The 25080-nt window shown below is 42.2% G+C and overlaps 2 protein-coding genes across 3 annotated transcripts in view; both read right to left on the bottom strand.

Moving 5' to 3' along the window:
• LOC110974103 (transient receptor potential cation channel subfamily V member 6-like) overlaps positions 1–5971 on the bottom strand; it is a 28566-nt gene extending 22595 nt beyond the window's left edge. The window contains exon 1 of one of the 2 annotated variants that reach the window (XM_022225471.2): positions 5423–5971. The gene's annotated coding sequence lies outside the window, so the exon portion shown is untranslated. The remainder of the gene's footprint in view (positions 1–5422) is intronic. The other variant, XM_087136009.1, reaches the window with a different exon arrangement.
• A 346-nt stretch (positions 5972–6317) lies between these two features.
• Positions 6318–15388, bottom strand: LOC110974122 (uncharacterized). Its single transcript, XM_022225496.2, has 6 exons — positions 15146–15388; positions 11769–12014; positions 10989–11193; positions 9192–9814; positions 8129–8333; positions 6318–7852 (listed from the first exon to the last, which is right to left on the bottom strand). The coding sequence occupies exons 2-6, from the start codon at positions 11946–11948 to the stop codon at positions 7269–7271; spliced, it is 1797 nt and encodes a 598-aa protein (XP_022081188.2). The 5' UTR covers positions 11949–12014; positions 15146–15388; the 3' UTR covers positions 6318–7268.
• Between the last annotated feature and the right edge of the window lie 9692 nt (positions 15389–25080).

Below are 25080 nucleotides of genomic sequence, written 5' to 3'. Positions count from 1 at the left end.
ACTCGCTCAGACCCGAATGAAATTGGGAGCCTGTTTTCATTCAAGGAATGGCATTAGTACATAAAACACTTGTCTCTGGTCATTAATGCAAAGTGGGTAGCGGTATTTCCCGTTCGCGGTTGTACTCACTCTGCACGGAGGCACAAATCCGGCGTTCGTACTGGTGCATTCAGTGAAACCGAGCAATATTAACGTCGGAAATGAGACCGGTTGGCCGTAATTGTGATCTACAAATATGACCGTACTCGGGTCTGTAGACATTTCGATTGGCATAAATTGAGACGTTGGCTGTATACGCGAATACTGCGCGAGGATCAGGCGTTGCTGTCAACGATTAGCCCCACAACGGTCCGGGATGAGACGCGGGGTGAGGATGTGTGAGGGAACACTTCATGTATTTCCAGGGAACTTCACCACATCGAGTAAAGCAGTCATTACGATTACATTTCATCAGGGATTTTACATGTTGCAGAAATTTCGGTGTCGCCTCAATGATTATGAAAAAGGGTTACAGTTGTTGGAAACGAAAATTATTTTTATTCATTTTGATATTTTGTCGAAATATACTATGGCAGTTAACGATCCCCAAAGAACTATCTTCATCACCTTGGCACGGCCGGTGTTGGTTACTTCCAATTTAGATTTCGCTGACGGGCTATCGACATTTATTAAATTAAGTTGGCCCTCATATTGTGCAAATGAAAAAGGATTAATAATTCACGTCATAATTTATTGTAAAAAGGTGAGGTTTAAAAAGAGTGCAGAACTGTTTGTCAGTTTGCGAGAATATTAGGCATTGTGAGAACGATGTCAAAATGCGAGTAAGAAATCAGCTGAAAAACTCACAGAGACTACACGCTAAATGTTAAATGTTAATGGCAGACGCTAATTAGTCTACCAGAAGCAAAACCTGTCAGATTCGGCCAGGCTAAGGATTAACTTTGGAGCTCTGAAAGTGCAACCCGACGTGTTGAGATCCTGACACATTCTATCTTAGGATAACGACATATTACAGGCAAGATGTCGACACCCTGGGTTGATTGCACGACGACATCCTCGGTTAATGCATTACAGGATGACAACATCCTGAACGTGGGAAGTCGACACTCTGAGATGATTTATTACATGATGCTTGAGGAAATTCTCAAAGAGGGAAGTCTACCCACTCAAAATTTATCACAGGATGATTGACATTCTGCGAGTGGTAAGTCGACATCCTTGGATGATGTTCCAGGGCATGACGATATCCTGGAGGAAAGTAACACACGTGTACATTATCTCGGGATGTCCATATCCCACTCTGAGGGAGTCTTCATCCCGTGATAAATTATCCCAGGAAGTATCTTATTTTAAGATGTCATTCTATATTTGTTGATGTCGACTTCACATTTTTAGGATGCCAACATCCTTTGACAGGTTATCTGAAAATGGCTTCACCTCGAAGAAAATTAGGAAATGAAATTTAACGAATTCCTTTAAAAATCGTTTATCCTCCCGCAGGTCATCTCAGCGCATGCGAATACAATCCGTTTACATGTGTCCGTAACTCTGTTACACGGGTTGCCTCATCAAAACCCGATAAAAGCATATACACTGATGAGATCGGGCTAATAAACGTCTTCATATCAAGTGTCTGGGTTCAACCCTGTAATATATTTCCCTTTCCGTTTGACGACTCTGCGCTACGCTGATACGTAATTCATACGAATAGAGAGCCTGTGCAAAACAGCGTTATAATGGCTTGAGACGAAGTTGTGAGGATATGAAACGCCAACTTTTGAAAGGGCAGCGATTCAGCAATCATTCCAGAGCATTCGAGGTCAAATCTCTCATTAATATTTAATAATATTTAATATGGTTGTATTTTCATTTAGTATTTTATAGTGCGTGTATCTGGTGTTCTGATAGCTGCGTGGGATATTTTTAACACTTTTTGAATTGTTTTACTCCTTTAATACAGACAGCCAGCCATAGCTTTGGAAGCTAATTGTTGGAAAAACACGACTGTGACGCCAAAAGAACAGACCTTATGCAATGTCAGATGACCATATATCAGCTGAGTACTTTTTTCTTACACATATATATAACTGGGTTTTCCAGTCCCAAGGTCGTCAATACTCAGATGCCAGCTGGTCAAAATTTAGAGGTGAAGAGAACGTTAATCGTCCGATAGGCACAGGTATCATGAGCGACGCCAGTATGCAATACTGTTACATATGCAAAGGCACCTCGTAAAATCTGTTAAAACTTAATTCGAAAGACAACAGCGCACCGCCGTCTCGATTTTCGAACTATTGTCGATCTCTGAGACGGGGCGATGGTCCATTGAGGATCTGCTTTGCGATTCTGTAAACGTCTGTCGCTTTCCGATCTTTTTTGTCTTATGAAAAAGAAATAAATGGGGCACACATGTTATTAGAACACATATTTCTTAAGGTGTCGAGGTCAAACTGGATTAGAAGTATAGTATATGAATGTTGTGCGCAGTTTTATAGGTACCAACTATATGCTCCGGGTTACCACCAATCACCGTGCGTCTACTTAACACGATGGGATCAGCTGACCAAGTATCCACCAATAATCATCCCAGCTTCCTTTCAGATAAATGGATCTTATTTTGCTGGCGCGCAAGGTAACAAATTTTGCTTACTTCATAACAACGGACCTTTGTTCCCAGCTTATCATGGTGCGGTGAGTGCAACATATTGACTCAGAGACAAAGCCGCAAAGATTACACTTTTTGTACAAAATTTGTATTCATTTCCATATTTTGTTTTTAGTTTCAAGCTATTACGAGATGACATTTCCATTCGTAATGTTATTATTTACAATGCGTGAGCAAGATTTTTCTGGGGGGATTGGGGGTTGGCGAAGATTTCATATGCAGCAAACTTTTAAACCGTTAACGGTGGAAGAGGGTCAATTCCCAAGTACTTTTCAAGCACATTAGCGACTCTCCTTCCATTTCCTCCTCTTTTCGATTCTTTTGGTTTTTTTTTCTAGTTTTGAATTTTCATTTTTCCCTACGGGCAAGCGCTCCCGCCCCTCCCCCCCCCGCCTGACCTCCTCGTGCGTGAGACGAGAGAGTCACTTCTCCCCGTCTGAACGTGGCATTCCAGTAATTCGCAATGTTTGTACTCCTCTTGTCAGGTAACACGTTTCCTGTTTCCCCCGGCTCTGCATACGAGCACTCCATCCTTTTCATTTGTCTTTAACTTATTCATGGTCCTAGCCATCAACTGCCTTCATTCAAGGCAATTCATTAGTGTGAATCCTATTGAAAATCGCACATGCATGCCGAAAGAGGTTGATGAAATAGTGGTGACCAACTCCATTGGATCCCATTGTAGGTTTCTCTTTACAGTTTGAAGAGAGACAAATTTCGAAGGATTTCGTGATTATTGCTATTCAGTGATATCAATCATTGTGCATCAGAACAGTGCTCGAACAATAATTATGTCCCAAATGAATTGCATAATGACGTTTGTTAAAAAAAGACTAGGATTTCCCAGTTTAAGTCACTATAATAGCAAACCATCCCGCCTCAATTCTGTCTGTGTCAGCAGACACTCTTTTCAAATGTATTTGAAATACCCCGAACAAAAATAACGTTACCTTTAGTAACATAACTGAGGTTATAATTCAGTCTTTTTGACGATTTCTCGAATGCTCTTTTCTCTGACTCTCGTTCTCTGATGGTTTGTATTCCCTCTTCATTTGAGGCTGAGAGTATTTATAAAGAATATCATTACAGATGCAACACAAATTTGCTACGGGCAGAATCGATTCAAATTCAAATCGTCTTACGAAATGAATACAATATTATATATGGTAGGGTTTTGAAACCTGGTCTTTCTTTAATTGCGTTCAGGGCTCTCGTGCGTCCCATATTGGAATATGGTAATGCAATCTGGAATCCTTATCATAAACAATCACGTTAATGAAATTGAACGAATTCAAACTATAACGGCACACTTTGTCATTGATGACTGCAGCCGTGTGACCAGCGCATCCCTGTTGGTTCAAAATCAAGAACTGGATACACTTAAGGAAGAACGCATCAGTGCCAGACTCGTCTTGATTCATAAGGAATCGCTTGGGTTGATAACGAGCAACATTGACTGGTTTAGGCACAGCGGTTCTCGCCAGTCCCGCAGGTGATGTATGGCCACCACTCAACTCAACTATGCGATCGGCTTTCAACGAAGATTATTTCAAGCACTCCCTCTAGCCAAGAACACTTGCGAATGGAACCAGTTCTCAGAAGATATCAAGACAGCTTCAAGCCTTTCCAGGTTGAAGTCAGCCTTGGATGCTATGGGTGATAAACATCTAGTTCAGTGGGCCCATTTTAAACTTAATTTTTGCTGCTGCCTCATTGACTGTAACGTGATAGCCCAATGGGTCGTTGTGTAGAGCATATGAGCAGAAGCAGAAACGTTTCGGGTCCATACATCTCTATTTTCTGCTAAATAGAAGATATTTTTCGCAGTCTCTGCGGCAAAAATTTGAGAATTATTCCGAGGCCCTTAATGAATAAAACCGAAGCTACATGAGACAAAGCTGCAATTTGGAATATCGCCAAGACATAACACACCTTTTCTCTCTGCCCGCCCCAGCATGTCGAGGTCAAAATGATAACGGAGGGATTGGGAATACGCACAAATATCCTGGCCGCATGCCTTGGAGATGAAACTGTGCCCCAAAGCCAGGGACCCTGAGTATGGGTGAGATTGAAAACAAAACCAAACAAACAAACAAACAAACAAACACCCCAACAAACAAGTAAACGAAGCCTCTTTCTCATTACAAAGAGATCGGCCTGATTCCCTGTGCGTATATTTCAACATGGTCACTGATGGCAGTCAGCATGTCTCGTTTAAATATGTGACAAGGCAAAATGTGCAGGACAAGTGAAATAATGACTCAACCCCTTTTCGGCGAGTGTCATGCGTTTCATCACACTTGTGATTTCTGACGGTCTCTGTTGATTTAACTGTGTCGGGATTTGTGTCTATAAACGAAAAAAAATCCCTGCCTTGTGCTGGGTGCAGTCAAGTGAGTAATTATTCTGCCACAAAATGGCATCTTATAATTGTGATCCCAAACAGGAGAACCAAAAGGCACGCGCTGTCTGCATAGGCATATGTAATAAAAAAGTTAAATATAACTGAGCAAATCGACGCAAAATTTTGATTTGCCGGAATAGAAACTGGAGGTACAAAATTCGATTTCGGTGAAAAAACCAAATGAGCTCTCACTATGCATGATTATATGCTGTGCAAGTATGTGGCTCGTGTCTGATTCAGCACCAACATTTTTTTTAAATCAAATACACAAACACCCTCAGAAAATCAAATCTACATCAAGCAGAAATTGTGAGGGGGTTTCTTGAATGCGTAAAATAAGTTTAAAGGCTTACCTAGTATCTCCAATATCATTTAGTAATCTGCTGCTAGTAATCCATAGCCTTCTGCTCTGCAGTCCTTCAGCCAGAGGATATCACTCGCCGTACGCGAAGAGCCTGCGCAACCCTCCGAGTCCGGCGGTGACGAGACGCCAGTAGGTAACTCACACGGACCGCCCACCTCTCAATTCATGATTGACTTAATTGCAATTATTACGTTCCGTGTGTGTGATGACCATTGAAACTAATTCGGGCATTTACCGGCCGGTGGAGTGCATTTACCTGCAAAGCTAATCGATGTGTTTTGGAGGGCGGTACAAGGCGTCTGCATAGAACGATCGATGTTTCTTGGTTAGCGGTCACGAGGTTGTGAAGCGAGATCAGCACTTAAATCAGTAATTACCAATAAGGGTGATTACACTCATTTGTGAATCAAAGATACACTATCAGAATCATCTAAACCCAGGATCCAACGGAATGTGTACGTATATACAACTTCCAGGTTGACGACCACTCAACCGTACCCCGCTCGATAGAAGATGTTCTCTGACGTTTTCCTTGCCTGATGTATACGCGCCCGTACCGACAGTGATATTTTTTTCGACAAGAGTCTGGGGATACACAACGTACTTTCCTATAGGAAACATTTTTTATTGCCAGTCTTGTAAGGAGACTAGTCTTTGTACGTCATGCAAGCTTTTCCTTTTGAAATTGTGGACTTTTGTTGGACGCACGAATTAGAAAAAAATTACAATAAAAGTAAGATCAGACTGAAAACAGGAATTTATCCCCCCCCCCAATAAAGGATGTACGCACTGTGTGTCAAATCCGTCGAGTAAGAATGGATGGAGCATAGAGTTTAACCCACCAGAGATCGGCTAAAAACTAAGACACCGAGTGAGACTAGAACTGAACGTCCAAATACTTTTTAATTGCATCGTCACGGGATGGCCTTTGGGAAATGAAAAACTGGGACATCGATATTTCACATCACTTTTATGGTTATTTCAATCTCCATTGACACCCAAAAACACTAATGCTCTACATGAAATATTTTTATTGGTTCATGGTTGTTCATGTTTCCCATCTCGGCCACGATTCGTCGTTCTAGAAGCAGTCGCTCTTGGGTTTTTGGCAGACGTGTGGCAAGCAGTCGTGGATGTTGGTCGCAACAGGCTGCCGTTAACAGCGCCACCTTGTGTCAGATCATAGCCACCACTTGCCATTTGTAACATAACCCTCGCTGTCGAAAAACAAGCCCAACAGCCCAAAGTGGGCAACAAAACTTGTACAATAACTTTTGCGTCGTTTTATGTTTAAGAATTATTAGAATCTCACAGTATGATAAACTCCTAATATGCTACGAAATGATGCATTTTTCCAAACAAAAGGAGGATAGAAGCAACTAATGGCAGCAGTTAATAAGACGAGCGCATGAGCTAAAGCCAATTTCACGAAAAGATAAATTTTGAGCGATTTCTTGAAAATAGGCACTGACGCTGAGAGTTGTATTTGTTAGGGGAACTTGTTACACTCCCTTGGACCAGCAATCAAGAATGGTTTGTCACGTGTGGTTTTAGTATGTCTACGTGTAGGGAATTATCGGTTAGTGACTATAAGCCCTATCCTACCTGATTGATATAGGATGAGTAAATCGGTCAGACAAGGAGGAGCCACTCTATGTGTGGATTTGTAGCCTACATATGCAGAAGCAATTTGAATAGAATGTGGAATTCAGTGGGCAGCCAATGTAGTTGATGAATAAGATGCAACACATTTCGGGAAAGGGATGTAGCATTTTACTTCTGAAACCATCTGCTTAATACCTTTGACAGAAGCTTCAAACAATTTGACGCATCAATCAATTGCTATCATTACTCCCAAAGCTAAAACTAAAGGAGCAGTTCATGACGAAACCGCTGAACTGAACAGCAACGAAGGATGACATCGAGATGGTTGCCGTATTTCCTGCAGTGGGGGCGCAGTCAGCAACGTCAGTCAGGATGAGAGACACGTTGTAGGTCATGTTGGGGACGTACTCACACGGGCCGCAGCTGTTCTTATCCGGGCAGTGTTCGTCGGGCGTGCACCAGCCGTACACGCCCACGTAGTAGTGGCCGGGCTTGACGTCGGGGTCGTCGTGACGTAGGTAGACGCTGCGACGGTAGATGGAGGCCAGCTTCCAAGAGTGGTCGTTGATGGATGGCCGGACGATGGACCGCGACACCAGGAGTTCCGGGTACCCGTAGGAGTCCGGGCAGTCTGCTCCACTGAGGCAGTTCTCCAGCTTGACCTCCACATTGGCGCATTTCTGTGGCAGACAAAAGCGGTAATAGTTGTAGCCCTGGGCAACGACCCTCCCGTCTCTGATCGGCGAGTTCACGGTGATCTCATCATGTGGGTGGCTGGTCGGCACGCTCTCGGCAAGAATCGTAAATTTAGATGCTGGGGAACAAACAAAAAAACGAAATGCAAAACAATGAGTGGGTATAGAAACCATTTTAACTTCTATTCTTTCAGGAAATTTAGCTAACCCTCCTAGCAATCAAAAGTTTCCCTGGGCTGAAAAGATTTCAGAGCGTTTCAGCGTCAGTGCCAGTCAGTTTGTATTCATAGATCAAGTTTTAGCCTTGACATTTTATAGGGCGATAAACAGTTAGAGTACGCGAGATAATCAAATTACTTCATAGTAAAGAAACGATATGAAAACTTAAGCCCTACGTGTATGGCCTGTTCCTACGTCACTTCCACAGTAGGCGTGAACACCAATGTAGAAGGGGCCCACTTCAAACTCCGGGTCCCAACTCGATACGGTGAGGTCCTCTGAACCCCAGTTGTAAGAAGTCCACGTCAAGCTCTTGTCGGTGGGGAACTTGTCGTTTCCCCTGGAGATGTACAAATCTGGCTCTCCTTGAATAGCTTGAATCTGGGTATGAGGAGAAAAAAACATTCATCACACTCCAGTTAGAACTTGTTGTATGAGCATTACACAAGTATAGCGATTTGCAGCCGGACGATGCGGATGGTCAAGGCGTATACAAGTGATGAGGTCCCACCCATAACCAAATGACCCTTTGATATTTAAGCAAAGTCCTGTCCATAACAGAAGGGCCTACTTTACTTGACGTTATTACCACAAGCAAAGGCTAGGGTTGCTATCACTGTCATATACAACAGCAAATATGATTCCGTACACTTGTCCAAAGTTTCCATGTATTTGCCTAATTTTCGAGTACGAAGGGGCCTCTTTTGCGGATAGCCCCGCCCACGGCAAAAGGGTCTCCAAGAAAACACCCATGGTCAAGCGATAAAGTCTAGTCCGCTTGTTATCCTGACCGATGCGAAGAATGCGTCACCTAATCTCCTGTATATTTTCTAGAACTTAAGATTATCACCTTCCAATTGACCACTGACACTGGGACCTCTCTCTACAACTACTCTCGGCAACTTTTCTCTCTGAAACTACAAACTTTACAGAAGTCTTATTAGATGCGGAAAACAAGTCAGACACCCCCGCCTAAAAGGTTCAGGGAACAATTTGTAGTAAATCCCACGATGTAGGACAACTGGGTGTATTGACCGCTTGAGCTGGACCAATGGGAAGGGATGTTTATCACAAGGTCAAGAAGCAGCGAGCGAGATTGACGACCACACAGAGAAATGGGGTGACACACTCTCATTGAGAGCTGTGATTTTGAAACTTTTGTCCATGGTTACTGTGAAATAACATTTTGCAAAGACATGGCTCACTGATCGTGAACATGGAAATTGTCCAATAACTTACCCTCACTCGCAAGTCTTTGCATGGATCGGTCACCTCCACGGAGAAATACCTGAACTCTCCACATGGGACTTCGTAAAGCCCCGACTCAACATTCAATGTGAGCGGTACATGCTTCTGTCCCTCCACAGACAGAGCGTTACGCTTTTCTGGGTTAGGATTGCAGTCAGCGACATCCGTCATGATGATGGATACACTGTAGGCCATGTTGGCGACATACTCACAGGGCCCACACGTGCTCTTGTCGGGGCAATTTTCGTCGGGCGTGCACCAGCCGTACACGCCCACGAAGTAGTGGCCGGGCTTGACGTCGGGGTCGTCGTGACGTAGGTAGACGCTGCGACGAGTCACAGTGGCCAGCTTCCAAGAGTGGTCGTTGATGGATGGCCGGACGATGGACCGCGATACCAGGAGTTCCGGGTACCCGTAGGAGTCCGGGCAGTCTGCTCCACTGAGGCAGTTCTCCAGCTTGACCTCCACATTGGCGCATTTGTGTGGCAGACAAAAGCGGTAATAGTTGTAGCCCTGGGCATCAACCCTCCCATCTCTGATGGGTGAGCCAGCGGTGATCTCTGGGTGCATGTGGCTGGTTGCCAAACTCTCTGCAAGAACTTTAACCTTAGATGCTGACAGTACAAAGAATTAAAAGAAGCTGAAATGAAAATACAGGTAGACGTTATTCAATGAATGATGATCTTACAACTGGCATCAACTTTTGAAATATCCGTGCCTTCAATGCCTGGTAGCTCAGGCCAAGAACCCAGTTCTGCTTCCAAGTTTGCAGAATATGTAGGAAATACGTACCAGTATATACATATTTTTATTCCCTTTTTTAAAGACAGATTCAATAAGCAGCTACACAAATTAACACTGAGAGAGGCCGCGTGGTACATGTATTTGTTTCGAGTGAAATGAACAAATTTAATTACAGGCAACTGATATGGTTGTCTAGTTTATACTGCTCAGCATGTATGGTATACTGTTTGTATGACAGGGTCAATATTGCCTTACTGATAATAGCAAACAGGGGTGACTCAAATCAAAAATATGTTTGTGATGTCAAAGCAATAACTCTGAACATGTTAAGAGTGGCCCACAAAAACAACGAACCAGAATTAGTTGAGTCATCCTGACAGAGGCAAAGCACAAACGACACTGTTGATGAACATCATTTTCACTCAATATTCGGCATGTTTCTCATCAGTGCTGCTTTCTCTTTCCATGTACTGTACGTTCTTAAAGAAAGAATCTCTCTTTTTCGATACATGTTACAACGCATTTCGAAATGTATAATTCACTCACATGAGGGGCGACAAAAATTGGCAGTCTGTTTTCCACCATTTTAAACCAGAGCTGAACCAACTCTAACCTTCGGTTCGATATTCCATACGGTTTTTTCGGTTTTCGGTATTTTTAGATCACCAGTCTGATTTCTCAATGAAAAAAACACACACCACAATGCGGTAATATCGAAATAATGTCCAAGCTTACAATACATCAATACAGGGGAAAAATCGACAGGCCCATACTACGTGGAACTGTTCACAACAAGCCCTGTACCCAGGCAGTTTATGAATTCTCCCAAGGTACATTTCCCTGAGATTCCATTTTCGTGAAATTTCTGTCTCTATTTTTTAATCTTAGCAATGCATTTATTTAACACGCCGATTCACTCCTGACCACTGAATACAAGATAAATACAGGGGGATCTTTTGGTCAGGCAGCTATATATCGACAACACTTTCCAAAAAATCCAGTACATTAATCTTTCATTAAAAAACCTTGATATGAATTACTTACAGGTGTTGCCTGTGTGAACGTCGATCCCACAGTAGGCGTGAACACCAATGTAGAACGTGCCCACTTCAAATTCTGGGTCCCAACTGGATACGGTGAGGATCTCTGAGCCCCATTCATAGGAACTCCAGGCCAAGGTGTTGTCAGTGGGGAACATGTTGTTACCCCTTCCAATGTACACGTCGGGCTCTCCCTCAATCTTGGTCACCTGACACACAGGAAAAACAGCCTCTGAGTCATACTGTTGAATCGAAGTTCACAACTACTAGAAAAACTGTACTGGATTGGTCAAATGAAAATTACAATATGGGGGTTGGGTCCTACAGTGGACTCCTGGCTTAACTGCTGACAGCTTTGATTGATTGTCAAATAGTTGAATATTTCTTTTCAACAATATTCCAAGGTGAAAACTTTAAGAAGACAAAAATTTAATTTTCTTTTTAAAAAAAACGCCTTCAAAAAGAGTATTTCTGGACTTTTTGAGTAAGCTTAAAGGTACATGTAGCTGACGCACATGACCAACAGGAAGGCCGAAATTTACTTGGAACCATTTAATGACATCACTGGTTGTGTACTTGCGAACCGTTCTGATGTGTAACCTTTATACAAAGACAACAAAAATACATGTATAATAAACAGGAAAAGAGAACTGGTTATTTTTTCTCTCTTTCAATTGTTAGTCTGACACTTTTGTCCAAGATGATGTCACATAATATTGCAAACAGATATATTCATGAGATGTGGATCACTGCTCATGAATATGGAAATTCCCCGATAGCTTACCATCACTCGCAAGTCCTTGCACGGATCGGTCACCTCCACGGAGAAATACCTGAACCCTCCACATGGTACGTCTTGCAGACCTGACTCCACGTTCAGTGTGAGTGGTATGTGCTCCTGTCCCTGCGCAGACAGAGCATGGCAGATGACTCCCAACAGGGCAACCAGAGCGAGCTGTGACATGATGTGACTGCAAATAGGTACTGCGTGTCTTGTTTGTGATGTGTCAGCTGAACGCAAAGGAGCACTCTAAAATTACAAATTAGCCAAAGATACCTGAATTAAGTTTTTAGATTTTGTCGCATCTCAATCTTCATCTTGAATCGTTAGTGTTGTTCGCACGGTGTACACTAAATTGCCATGCTTTACGGTCGCTGTGCGGTCTGCCAGCGTGCACTCACTCGTTGACGTTGCCCTTTTCTATAGATTTTTCATTTTAATTAATGTCCGTCCTCTACCTTAGTACTGTTAACCGTATTCAGAATTATTGTGGTGATCTATGAAGTCTTATCACCTTTGTTCGTAGCACTTTATTGGTAATTCTACGATGTACTAGCTAGTTGATCACGCAGTATATTTCCTTTCTGTAACACTGTTTTTATTTAGAAACAGCAATGTCATCAACTCACGCGCCATATTCCAGGTGTATTGGTATATTCATGGGAACAATAGTGATCCGTCGTCCCGTTAATGTCATTATGGATGCACAATGTCATTGTTTAGTCTTTGTTCCAGTCGGATCAGTATTTGAAACTCCTCAATGATTACTACTGTTTTAATGCCTTTATGGTTTTAAAAAGCATTTTTTATGTAACTTAACAGGAAAGATGACTTACAGCCCACAGTAGTCGACACACTGTCATTGTGCATTAAATTATAAACTCTTTAGCAAGTAATTCATTCACGTAATTTAACAGTCTGCTCATACACTTTTTGAAAGTTTTATTTTCTTGTTTACAGGAATCATACACAGTTGTTGAATGTTTTTCGTAATTGACTGAACACTGTTATGAACGATTATTAAATGAGGAAATTGCAACATCGTTTCAAACTTTGTGATTTCGTGACATCTCAGGTTGCACGTACAGGTATAAATTTGATCAATACACTAGAACTGGGTACCCAAGTGCCCAGCTGTTCACATCTAGAACAGGTTCCAAATTACGAAACTAGGTTCTCGTAACATTTAAAACTACTCAGTAACCTGTCAGATAATAAAAAAGAAATGTTTTCAAGTTTGTTGTTGAAAAATTTTTAAACAAAAACCAGTTCATATCCATCGGTATTAACTGCTAACAGCAGCTCATGTGTTCTCGCTTAATACAGACAGCGCAGATGTAAACCAGTGATTTTATTACCATTTTGAGCAAAATAAAATGGATGCCTAAATTTCCTGTCATTGGTTACCTGGCCACCAATGTGTGGCCAGTCAATTTCGTTGAAGAAGTCCGTTCACATGCGCAGCATGTTTTGTGGGGATCATAACGAGGGCAATCTAATTTCAAGGTTGGGAACCCGACAAGGAGTTATGCTTGATTTGTATTAGTCTCTGTCCTGTATGTCCTTCTCTGCCAGCAATTTCAAGCGTTTCGTTTTGATTTTTTCTAAAGCCTACATTGATTGTCGAAAGGTTATCACATTGGCAAAGAAATTCTAATCGTATGAAAACAATCTGCATGTACATTTGAAAATAACTTGACCCACCAGTATAACAATGCAATGCAATAAACACAAGGTACGGGCACTGGCAGGTCAAAGACCAAAGTTTCAAGGTGGCCTTTGTCTTTCTGAGGGAGCGAGGACGCTACATTTTGAGGATTTTTACATTTATATGCTTTTAGAAGGGAAGGAAATGAAACTCATTGAAATAAAACTGTCCTCCTTTTAATATTTTTAAAAACAAAAATTTGGGCTACTTTTGGTGCCCGTTGCTAAAGTTCCTACAGAAGTTGGCCTTGGCCATGTCATTTAATTGTGTCCCCACTTACCGGTAACTCACTATGGCTAAACATCCAAATAAATGGATAAATGGAAAAGCCTTGGAAGATCAGCTTTGTATCTTCACGTGTGTACATACATGTACATGTACAAAAAGCCCATGTACTGTATACCTATGGAGTGGCTCTTTTGTATACAAGGCTACTAAAATTCTTATTTCCAAACAACGGTACTCAGTGAGTTGATAAGCATGAAGTAACATGCACTGATGTACATCGGTATGTAGAATACTATACCCTCATCGACTGACAACGTTAAAAGCAAGTTGATACCATTACCAGTTTTACATAATAAGCCCACATCCGTTTCGACCGGAAGGGTCACGTGATTTGACCCATACGAGATGAATTGAAGACTCAATTTTACTCTGGCAAGTGCCGCAAACAAAATGCTGCAGGAGGCCATGTTTGATTTTATGTGGATTTTACAACATTAATATAATATATAAATATTGAAAATTGAATAATAAATCACGTGTTGACGTCCTCATGACGTAATTATTTTATTATTATCTTTGCTGTAAGGTCTTTTCTTTGTGTAACTTTGAGGACGACTGAAGATCACTAAGTTACCAAAATTGGGCCTTGAAAACGTGTACAAAGTCAATTGGCTGAATAAAATTTAAAATCTATTTAAAAATCACTTGATGACGTCAGCATGACGTCATTGTTCTGTGCACATCTGTACACTAAGGTCCTTCAATGGTGTCAGTTCAATCAAGATCCAACGTTGTAAAAGGACCAAAGTCGATGGTGGAAGACACGTGCACAAAACAAAAGGGCTTTTGGTCAGAAGAGGAAGAAGCAGGAAAAAAAGACAGAACAAAAAGAATGACTTTTTCGCAAAATTACGAAAAGCTAAAAAAACGAATAAAAGGAAAGCCCTTTTCGCAAAATCGGGAAAAAGCCAAAGAAGAAGAGGGAAGGAAAAACAGAACAAAAAGAATGCCTTTTTGCCAACTTGCGAGAAAGCAAAAAATGAGAACAAAAAGAATGCCTTTTCGCAAAAAGCGAAAAGCCAAATACGGCAATACCAGCAGAATATAATTTTTACTTGTGAATGAAAATGAAATAATCAGTGGGGGGCATACGTTTTACCTGATTTAGGTTAGAACAGATGAATTGTGTCAAGTGTGCTCTGGAAACACCCATAAAAAAGGGGAAGTTTTCTTTAAAAAAATTGCCAAGTGGTATGTCTGACCAGCATTTTATACAACGGCTCCGTTGACGACTGTGCAGGGACTGAACAATGTCACAACGGAGGTACGGTGATGGCGCCCTAGCTCTGGAGGAGGGACAGCAGTCCAGGGGTAGTACTGAGTACGTGGGCTCTGCGTTTATGGGGCAAGGTGTAAACGTTACGCCAGGTAGGTAACAACTTACCACATAAAGTGAAGCGCACCGAAGGCCTATCTGTACGAGTATTAGGCTAGTACTAGGGCCTAATGCTTCACTTCAAGCGCAGATTTGCCCAGAATCGGAGAATCCTGCAGGCTTTCGCTGGTCTTCTTTAGTTGTGGTTATCCCAGTCAAGATTTACATTCGGCCAAATATGACACTTTTAGCAACAATGATACCAGGTTCCTCACATAAATGTCACCACTTGATCTGCCCTTATTTTATATGCATGATTTTGTCTCTGATTACGAATGCGCATGTGTGTTCGTGTACGTGTACCACAAGCGATGCATCGCTTGGCTCGATTTCAAAAAGACTCCACTAGACTTGATATCAAGTCCTTCGGCCAGAGCAGTACAACAACCACACAGCGCTTCCACGACGCGGCCAAGCCCTCTGCAGGCTATTTTGCGTCGTGACAGTTATGCAGTTATTAGTGTAATTATAAGAACCAATGTGGCTTGTGGCTCAATTGCAGCAGGGAAAGGCATGTTTATGAGCTTGAGGGTAACAACCACATCTTTTAGACCTAATAACATCACTTACAGCCATATTGTTGCACCAAAACGTACTTCACTGTTAAGATCCACACAAAACTGAAAAAAAACAACGTACACACGCGAAACCGGAACATTAATTCACCATAAAACATTACCTAATACCTATCGCGTATAGTTTGCGCAAGACACGGAATTGTCGAGGCTTTGCATACTTGAACGTGTTGTGGTTCATCAAGTCCGTTATTTTCGTGTAGCAAGGAAGTTCGAGGGGTGAACCCGTTGCTGAGAACAGATTTTTGTAAATCATCCCTAATGAGCCCTGATGGCCTATTCCATTTTCATCACACTGTTGATACGGATAATGTCGTCCGGCGGTATAGATAACTTCTATGGTGCTTAAAGTTAAAGAGAACACTATTGGCCTAATGGCGCTTTTATTTCGTCAGTTATTTCTTGTGGCAATCGGGAGTTATTCCCCAAACTAAAAAACTCAATACGTTTCAGAAATTAAGGGATCACTCCGCAATCTGCACTATCATGTGTGCGTGTCCCCATGTACAAGGTCCATAGCGGGACGGTCTCCCTTAAATCAGCATGTGGATCTGTAAGATCAAGAAGTTGATGTTTGGCTACATTTTGTTGTATTTTGCTGGCGATCATTTCTCATTCGGCGTCAGCCATGCGCTTGCTATTCGGAAAAAAAATCACCGAAGACCTCACAGGTCCATAATACACAGGAGTGTGGGTTGCGCCACGGAGAACATACTTGGCTACCTCCATCATGCCCGCTTTCCTGCGCTGTGTTGTCTCTGTGATACAGGTTTATACTGGGGGAGGGGCGTGTGCAACCCAACCGCCCCCCCCCCGACTACGCAGCTGCTTCAAAGAAGGGACCAGTTGAGTTTACATTCATGAGCACGTGCTGAACACGGATCTCAAAATGCACAGACGTCATATAAAAATATCTTCAGAACGGTTTGCCCTTGCATCTCTCAAATTACACTTTGGAAAACAATCTGGACTCGCAATGCTTTTGTACCGACTGAAGCCACCGCCGTGCCGAATAAAGAGGTGATCGTTGCCTTTCGTGCTGCTGTAAATATTTTTGGCACAATGCAGTTAAATAAGCCTTTGTGTTACCGTTATAATTATTCAGCATGGTAAGATGGCCGCCGGCGGCTTCAATAATCTATGCAGACCGATTAAGGGCACCACATCTAGGCTAATATTCATTCCAATGCCAAAATGTTCCGAAATCGGCCCCAGTGTTGTCAATATCGATGAACATTTGGAGTATACTTTGCCAATTTACCCAAATGCATTACAACCCAAAAAACAGTTTATTATTTTGCATATTGATTCCCACCAAAGTGCAACTTTAATTCTACTGTTTGGAAATCGGGACGTCCATGCGCTACAACTAAAAACGAAGGGGGCATCTTATAGGAATAACGTCATACTCCTTTTAGCAGTCCATGGCTACTTGCTGTATATTGTCACAGCAAGGAATGAGCCTGACTCAAAATTAGCAGCGCCCCCCTTTAGTTTTAATAGACTTCACGAAGGAGTTTGGACAGTTGAAATAATTATACGGGGACCACTGCAATTAATTTGACGACATCACGACAGAATATTCGTTAATTACAGTTGCAACATGTCGCATCGAACCATTTCCTGGCTATTGGTACGCTGTGTTTGCGCTTGATAAGGATAACATACTGCTCACTCTGAGCGTGGAGTCTGGTCTTCAAAAAGTCTCATGTGGGGAGTTTAAGGTACTTTTCCGTAGAGGTCACTAATCTGTGCAAAGATCTGCGAGTGAGGGTAACCTGCATAGGGGATATTCCACATTCAGGACTAATGGACATTTCCATGTTCATTTATGTTACTTCACTTGGTCAGTTTTAGGCCACTGTTCTGTATTTTGTCTTTAATACATGCATTCGCAGAACATTCGGTCTTGAATTATGCAAGTCTTCTCTTGCATAATTTGCATCCAATTAGTACTTATGCCTGTAAACTTAGCGGTGAGTACTCAATAATACGGAGAATACTAAGTCGGAGTTGTTTAGGGGTGAGTTTTTCTGTGAATTGTTCTCAAATCACATATAACTAGAACTATCATTTGACCTGCCCATAATGCATGGCTCATGCCTACTTTGCCGTGCATTTGCCCATTTTGGAGTGATCACAGGTATAAACATCCTCAATTGTTTTTGCTGTAGGCTGCGTATGCCCACATTTTGGACTTTAATCCCGCTATCTTGGTGATTTGATTTGAATACGCCTTATATTGTAAACGTTGCTAACAATGACATTGCACCGCAGAAAAAAAAGGCCAGGTAAAATTTAAGAATCTGACACTCTCTGGTCATAGACCCCACTCATAGCTAATTTTTTCCCACAGGCACAAAGTACACCTTTGTGCGCTGAAGCTTTTGTTACGTCAGTTAACTGTAATTGTACGTACAAGTTCGACGACTATAGACACTGTGTTCCAGGAACAGGTAAACAAAAATAGGGGCAAAGGTAAACAAAGACAGAGGGAACACTGTTCCTTCTACCTTTGTTTACCTTTAAGTGAACATTGCCGTTAAGACCAAGCACCTACTTTTACCCGCGAAGACCTTTTTCTACAAAAACCCTTCAGAAATATGAAGATAATGAATGCTTTGCAGTCTCTGAAACGTCTGGTCCCGGTCAGGATGTAACACAAGAACATGACATTTGGCAAATCTGCACGTGCATGAACCATTAGGCAGCGGTTGTCTTTTGTTTGAACAGCCAATCTCACGTGCTCTTGTGATACATAAACGTGAAATGGGAGTTATTTATAAGATTTGAATTCCAGTTCGTTTGATCTTCGGACCTGGTCAGACTCCGACCACTTTGGGTCAGGTTACGGGTAACCGAGAAATTATATAAGGGTCTCAAAGCGAGAGACGGCGCAGGTTTAATTTTGCACCCTTGTGTTCACTGGATGTTCCTGTCATTGCTCAGACCGTCAAAGATGCATGGATTCGTTGGATATTCAGGGAGGAATACATGCATGTCATAACCGTCGAAACAGAATAATATCTAGTTGACATGAAATTGCGAAAAGTGGAGGATCAACCTCTAGCATGCATGTCTGAACTATCAGTCTGATCGAGCAGGTACAGTGACCGTAATCCTTTTGTGGAATGGTGTCTTGATATTTGGTTATGCAGTGCACACGGATTGCCAGTCAAATAAGCTACAGAGCATGAGTATTGTTAGGCTGACTCGTCAAATCCCGAAGCTCTGTTCCTCTAATAACACAGTTATGGTCGAATTGGTTATGGTATCGCATGTTTCTTTACGCGCGGTGAGCTCAAACTGCCCCTTTAACTTAAGTTGTTTACAACGAACAAATTGCAATTTGGGTTTCGTATTGTTCAAATACTAGATACTAGATAGACCTTCGTACCTTGTAACTTAATCCTTTGTCAAAATTATTCCTTGGTAAATCTGAAAGGGGATGGAACTTGTAATTTGTGTGAGAAAATTTAGAACTAAAGGTAACCTGGTATTTGGCCACAGGGAGATGGCCCATTGATATAAAATTTTACTGGTGATACTGCGTCTCATCAGCTTGGCCACAGACGCGTAAGAGCAAGAGCTCACCGACATTTGCACCATTGTGCTAGGCCAAGATCAAAGATCGTATAACGCCGAAGGCGCAAGATGGATAACTCTGCCCAAAAGTTGTAATTACCATGGGCACCATTTGAGCAAGCGATACGCCTGTGCAGTTTTCGGTAATGCTTCGGCGCAGGCTCACTAGGTGCACTCGCCTGCTGCGGCGCCTGCGCCTTTGCATTAATGCGCAGGCGTATCGCTTGCTCAAATGGCGCCCATACAATTACAACGTTTTACGTGTATTCACGGTGAAGTTCGCCATCTTGCGCCGCTACGCGGCGCTATACGATCTTTGGCCAAGATATTCATGGAGGCCTCCCAGCAGTTCATGCATATATTTGAAGCACGCAGCCAGTGTCCCATTTTCCTTCAGTTGACTCAACAGTGTTGGGCGTCTCTCAGTAATCAAAATAAAATAAAGAAGTGAAACATCAGTGAGTATGTGTCACCCCATTTCCCTGTGTGATCGTCAATCTCGCTCGCTGCTTCCCGACCTTGGGATAAACATCCCTTCCCTGTTGACCCAGCTCAGGTGGTCAATACACCCAGTTGTCCCCCATCGTGGGATTTACTGCAAATTGTTCCATGAACCTTTTAGGCGGGGGGTATCTGACTTGTTTCCGCATGTAATAAGACGTTTGTAAAGTTTGTACTCTGTAGTTTCAGAGAGAAAAGAGAGACCATGGTGGCAAAGAGAGGTCTCAGTGTCAATGGTCAATTGGAAGGCGGTAGTCTTAAGTTCCAGAGCATATACGGGAGATTGGGTGACGCATTCTTTGTCAAAGGTCAGAATAACAAGCGGATTAGGTTTTATCGCTTGACCATGGGTATTTTATTGGAGATTCTTTAGCCGTGGGCGGGGCTATCGGCAAAAGAAAAATTGGCAAAAACTGGAAAATTGAGCATGTACATGGGAACTTTGGACAAATGTACGGAATTATATTTGCCGTGGTATATAAGCCTGATAGCAACCCTTTGGTCGTGGTAAGTAATGGAGGGAGGGTCTGGCACACTTTGACCTTTGACCTAGAGAATGGAAAAGGCCATGAATATGCATAAGCATAATAATATGATATTGATACGAATAGGAATGAAAATGCGTTAAAAATTATGGTACAAGATGACCTAGGGAAAAATTGGAATAGCATATGGTCAGAAAGTCTAGTGTGAACTTTAGTATGGGATGAACGTGTCTATGGAAGGGTAGCGTAAAAACTCGGTACATATTGATCTTTCCTATAAAGTATGGCGCAACTGGATAAAACATGATTGTAACAAGAGGAGTGGTTTATAAATCTTGTTTATAGAGTTTTAGGTAGAAATTGAGGTAAACGAGCCAACATTTGTTTCCTCTTTTTCTGTCAAACCCCACTTTTGAATGTAGTGGACTATTCAAAACCAAATCTCTGTGGAGAATAGTACGTACAATACAAAGTTAAGTGAATTAAGAATTTTCGGGAACATTATGCTCCTTTGGCAGCCCGGAGATTGACCCCTGCTTCGGGATTCATCGGCCCCTGAGTCAAAGTTTTCACTGACCCAGGGAACAGGCAACAACCTGGACATCTGTCAAGGACATACAAGCTCAAAGGGCATGGCCATCACGCCATCATTGTACTGATGGACGTGGTTCCTGATGGGACCTGAATATTTGACGGGTCGGGTTGTAAATCTTTTTCTTGTACGACCGTGGGGTGTACAATTAGGACTCTAATTACAATTTTATATACATACGGATACTGCCGATATTTAAGGAAACTGGTGGTTGAAATCAGAACAATAATAAGTATTGGAATCTAATTAATAATTACATTTTGTGAAATTACAGAAAGGGTTGACGATTTGATATTTTATTGGGTTTCTTTTAGCCCCAAACTTGTCTGCCCACCACCGTATTGTTTAGAAGACTTCTAAACTTGTTGGTCTACTGTGGGGAAAATGGACCTATGGTGTGACAACGATAATAAATAGATGAGAGTCACCTGTTGCATGATGTCATGGAAAAATACCGACTGGCTTACAGGGAGGTCCTGATATAATCGAGGGGAATAAAGCAATAATCCCTAGACAAAGGGCCGTACGTGCTGTCGAACAATGACACAGATATTCCTTCCGATAAATAATGCACAGTACTTGGCGCCGGGTAATGGGGGATAATCTTTCGGACAATGGGCTGTACGCAACGCTGTGTGGGTTAGCGTGTACTTTGGAGTGAGCGTTGGTCCAACTTAATCCTCAGACGCTAATCGAGAGAGGGCGGGCGAATGCCAACGATCTTGCGTTAGGCTTAAATTAAATTAGGCTAATTGCTATGGTTATGGAGATCTGATCAATACCGGAAGAAGACCCGGCTGGCCCTGGCTGAATTTCTTAATCCTTTGAATTAGAATGTTTTACGTCCCGTTTCCCTGTACATGTATAGGGTTTTGGCTCTGGCTGAATTTCTGATCTTTTGAACTGGTGTTTACGTCCGGTTACCCTGTACATGAATACGGTTTTATAAATTCAACCAGAGTGGAGTGTTACTGTTGGTTTTTATTGTGGAGTAAATGTAAAATATCATTATATACACATTATCAATTAGCGTGGGTGGTATAACGTCAGTTCGGATTTTTAACACTTGGTAAAGGGGCAAATTTACCCATCGTGCTATGGAATAATGTGCTGAAGTTCCCGAACGGTATCCGACCCGATAATTATTACTCTATCGTCATACGGGTCAGTCACAAAACAAATTCAGTAGACTTTACATACTGGTTTCAGTACTGTTTTTATTTCCGTTGTTCACAATTGATATTTTACAGTAATTATCATAGTAAATAGAGAATTACCTCAAGAGTGGTTACCGGAAGTTTATTAAATTTTAAATCAGAGGCATTACATGTACCCATTCTTTTTGGAACCATTTGTCTCTTCGATTGTTTTCTTTTAGGCATTCTCCTCTTCGTCATTTAGCTAAAAGAGCCCGGCAAGTTTATCAGCATGTCTAGGCAAAACTCTATTGAAGGCTTTGTTGACTTTCATGCCTTTATCAAGTTTTTCCTCGAGAACATCCACAATGTCCCTGTGAATTTCATTATCCCACAAGTATAGGTAACTTGACAGAAACTCCTTATAGCTGTCGAAAAAGCCTTGCTTGACTACCCAGGGGGTCTTTCTGTTTGCCTTTTCCCTGGCTTCATCTTCATCCATGCCTTCGTCGACCTACTTGTCATATTTTTTATCCCTCATCTCTCTATTTGTCTCTCTGGCTTCAGCCAGCAAATCTTGGTAGGTGGCATTGTCTTCCAATTCTGAACTGTCTTCATCCAAGGTTTCGTCATCAACCTTCTCAACAGGTTCCGAATCATCGTCAACTTCATTCATGTCTGATTCCTCCCAATTGTAGATATTTTCCACGTGCCTCTCTAGATTAGACTTCCGTCCCAAACACTGGTGACAAGCACAGGGCTTGACTGCTGAAATAACAGTCATGTTGGCCCTTGGAAGGATGACCTTTAAATGACACGAAACAAATGAAATCGTTCAATATATAATGCATATAAAGGTGTATCTCACTGCTCGTGATTTGCTTATTTCATTGTTTATTTTACTTGTTTCATTGCTCTTTTACTCATTTCATTGCTCTTTTACTCATTCCAGTGCTCTTTAACTCATTTGGATTGCTCTTTCACTCATTTGCATTTTCTGTTACTCATTTCATTGCTCTATTACTCATTCCATTGCTCTTTTACTCATTCCATTGTTCTGTTAGTCATTTGCATTGCTCTTTTACTCATTTCCCTTTCTCTTTTACTCATTTCATTGTTCATTTTGCTCTCTCATTGTTCACTTTCCTCTTTTCACTGTTCTTTTATTTTCATTTACAGTTAAACTCTATTTGATCGCGTTCCTTTAAAAGATCGAAAGCGAGTTCACTGAGCTGTAACTCTTATACCTCTGTACAAAGGAAATGATGTGTTATTAATGAACCATTAAACATCGACGAACTGAACCACGCTATTGAGGCTTCCAAACGCACGACACCCGGTAAAGAAAATATTAACAACATTTTCCCTTGAAAATCAGAGAATACCTATTTATCTTCAACATAGTTTGGCACGCTTCTCAATGTCCAAAACAGTGGAAAGATACGATCCTCATTCCTATTCTAAAACAGGGAAAGACGCCACCAACCCATTGTCGCCCTATCCGGTTTGTAAGTGTGACGTCACTTCAGTTTAAACCACGTCCGCTGCACAAGCACTACACATAGAGTTACATGCTTTGATCACCGTTTATATGGAACCGGAAGTTAACGCGAAACTTCTGCAATCGTCCAATGGGAGCCTGCTAATCGTGGTGCGTCCACCTTTTTACAAAGTCACGAATCGGATAGCTCGCACCTCGATACCGTGCACGATATGGGGCCGATGGGTACCCCCCCACATGTCCAATCCCTATACACATTCTAGACTATTGTTACCTAACACATATCCCTAGTATAGTCTGTAAAGAATTCCTGTGATTCCCATCAAACAATGACCAACACAAAGGCGGGGGGGTTCTCTCCGCCCCATATCTTGCATCTTTATGGTCACCTCCACTCTACATTTGAAGCAAGATATGGGACGGAATGAACCCCCCCACCCGCCTTTGTGTTGGTTATTGTTTGATCGGAATCTAAGGAATTCTTTACAGACTTCTATGGGGCACGTGTTAGGTAACAATAGTCCAGAGTGTGTATAGGGATTGGACAGGTAAGGGGGGTACCCCTCCGTCACATATCTTACCTGGTATACCACTCTGTCCAAATTAATGGAACGCATGGTTAACTCTCACCTGCTCTGGTTCATAGAAACTCACAACCTTTTCAGTCAGCAACAGAGCAGGTTCCGGAAAGGACGAAGTACAAGAGATCACATTCTTCACCTCCAATCAGATATCAACAAAGCCCAGGCGGTATTCCTTGACATTGAAAAAGCGTACATGTTATGGCGCTAAGGGGTTATCAAGGCACAACGAGACTTAGTCAAATTCATGTTTCATCAAGCTAAGTCTGACTACTACCATAAGAAAATTCAGGGCTGCGCAGGGGACCAAAAAGCCCTTTTTAAAATAACAAATCATCTCATGCATCGAAGTTCTACTCCAAAACTTCCGACCTGCTCATCCCACGAGGAACTAGCTAGTCGCTTCTCAGCCCATTTTGTCGGCAAAATACACAACATTAGAGACAACTTACAGGCGGTGGCGATTAATCTTCCACCTGCAGTAGTTCATCATGACTCCGCCTGCCAGTCCTCCCTTACAACTTTTGCACCTGCATCCGAAGAGGAAATCATCAAAACCATCAAGATGTCCCCGCCCAAGTCAAGCCCACTGGACCCTCTTCCAACACAACTGGTCAAGAACTGCTTGGACACACTAGCTGGGCCAATAACTCGACTTATCAACATGTCATTTGAAGACGGGCAGTTTCCTAGCTCTTTCAAAGCTGCTCTAGTTACCCCAGTCATCAAGAAAGACAATCTAGACTGTAACGACATGAACAATTACAGACCCATATCTAACCTTTCTTTTGTGTCGAAGGTAGTAGAGAGGGCTGTGGCGGACAGGTTAAACGCACATCTGACTAAGCATCGCCTACGGGAGAACCAACAATCTGCTTGTAGAAAACTCCACAGTGTTGAAACGGCTCTAGTGAGTGTTCACAACGATATCATGTGTGCTGTGGATGCCAAAAAAGCGGTGCTGCTCGTCCTGCTTGACCTCTCTGCT

Source organism: Acanthaster planci, linkage group LG04, assembly GCF_054643075.1.
Source record: "Acanthaster planci isolate LZ-2023a linkage group LG04, COTS_SCS, whole genome shotgun sequence".
Taxonomy (NCBI): domain Eukaryota; kingdom Metazoa; phylum Echinodermata; class Asteroidea; order Valvatida; family Acanthasteridae; genus Acanthaster; species Acanthaster planci.
Note: the sequence above shows the minus strand (reverse complement) of the source record. Positions and strands in the feature narration are given on the sequence as shown.

What these genes read in the sequence shown, in the direction of transcription:
- LOC110974122 (XM_022225496.2), bottom strand. Translation starts at nt 11,948, where the DNA reads ATGTCACAGCTCGCTCTGGTTGCCCTGTTGGGAGTCATCTGCCATGCT. An exon ending in GCAAGGACTTGCGAGTGATG is followed by an intron (nt 11,194 to 11,768) that starts GTAAGCTATCGG and finishes CCTGTGTGTCAG; the next exon opens with GTGACCAAGATTGAGGGAGA. An exon ending in CGTTCACACAGGCAACACCT is followed by an intron (nt 9,815 to 10,988) that starts GTAAGTAATTCA and finishes TTGTACTGTCAG; the next exon opens with CATCTAAGGTTAAAGTTCTT.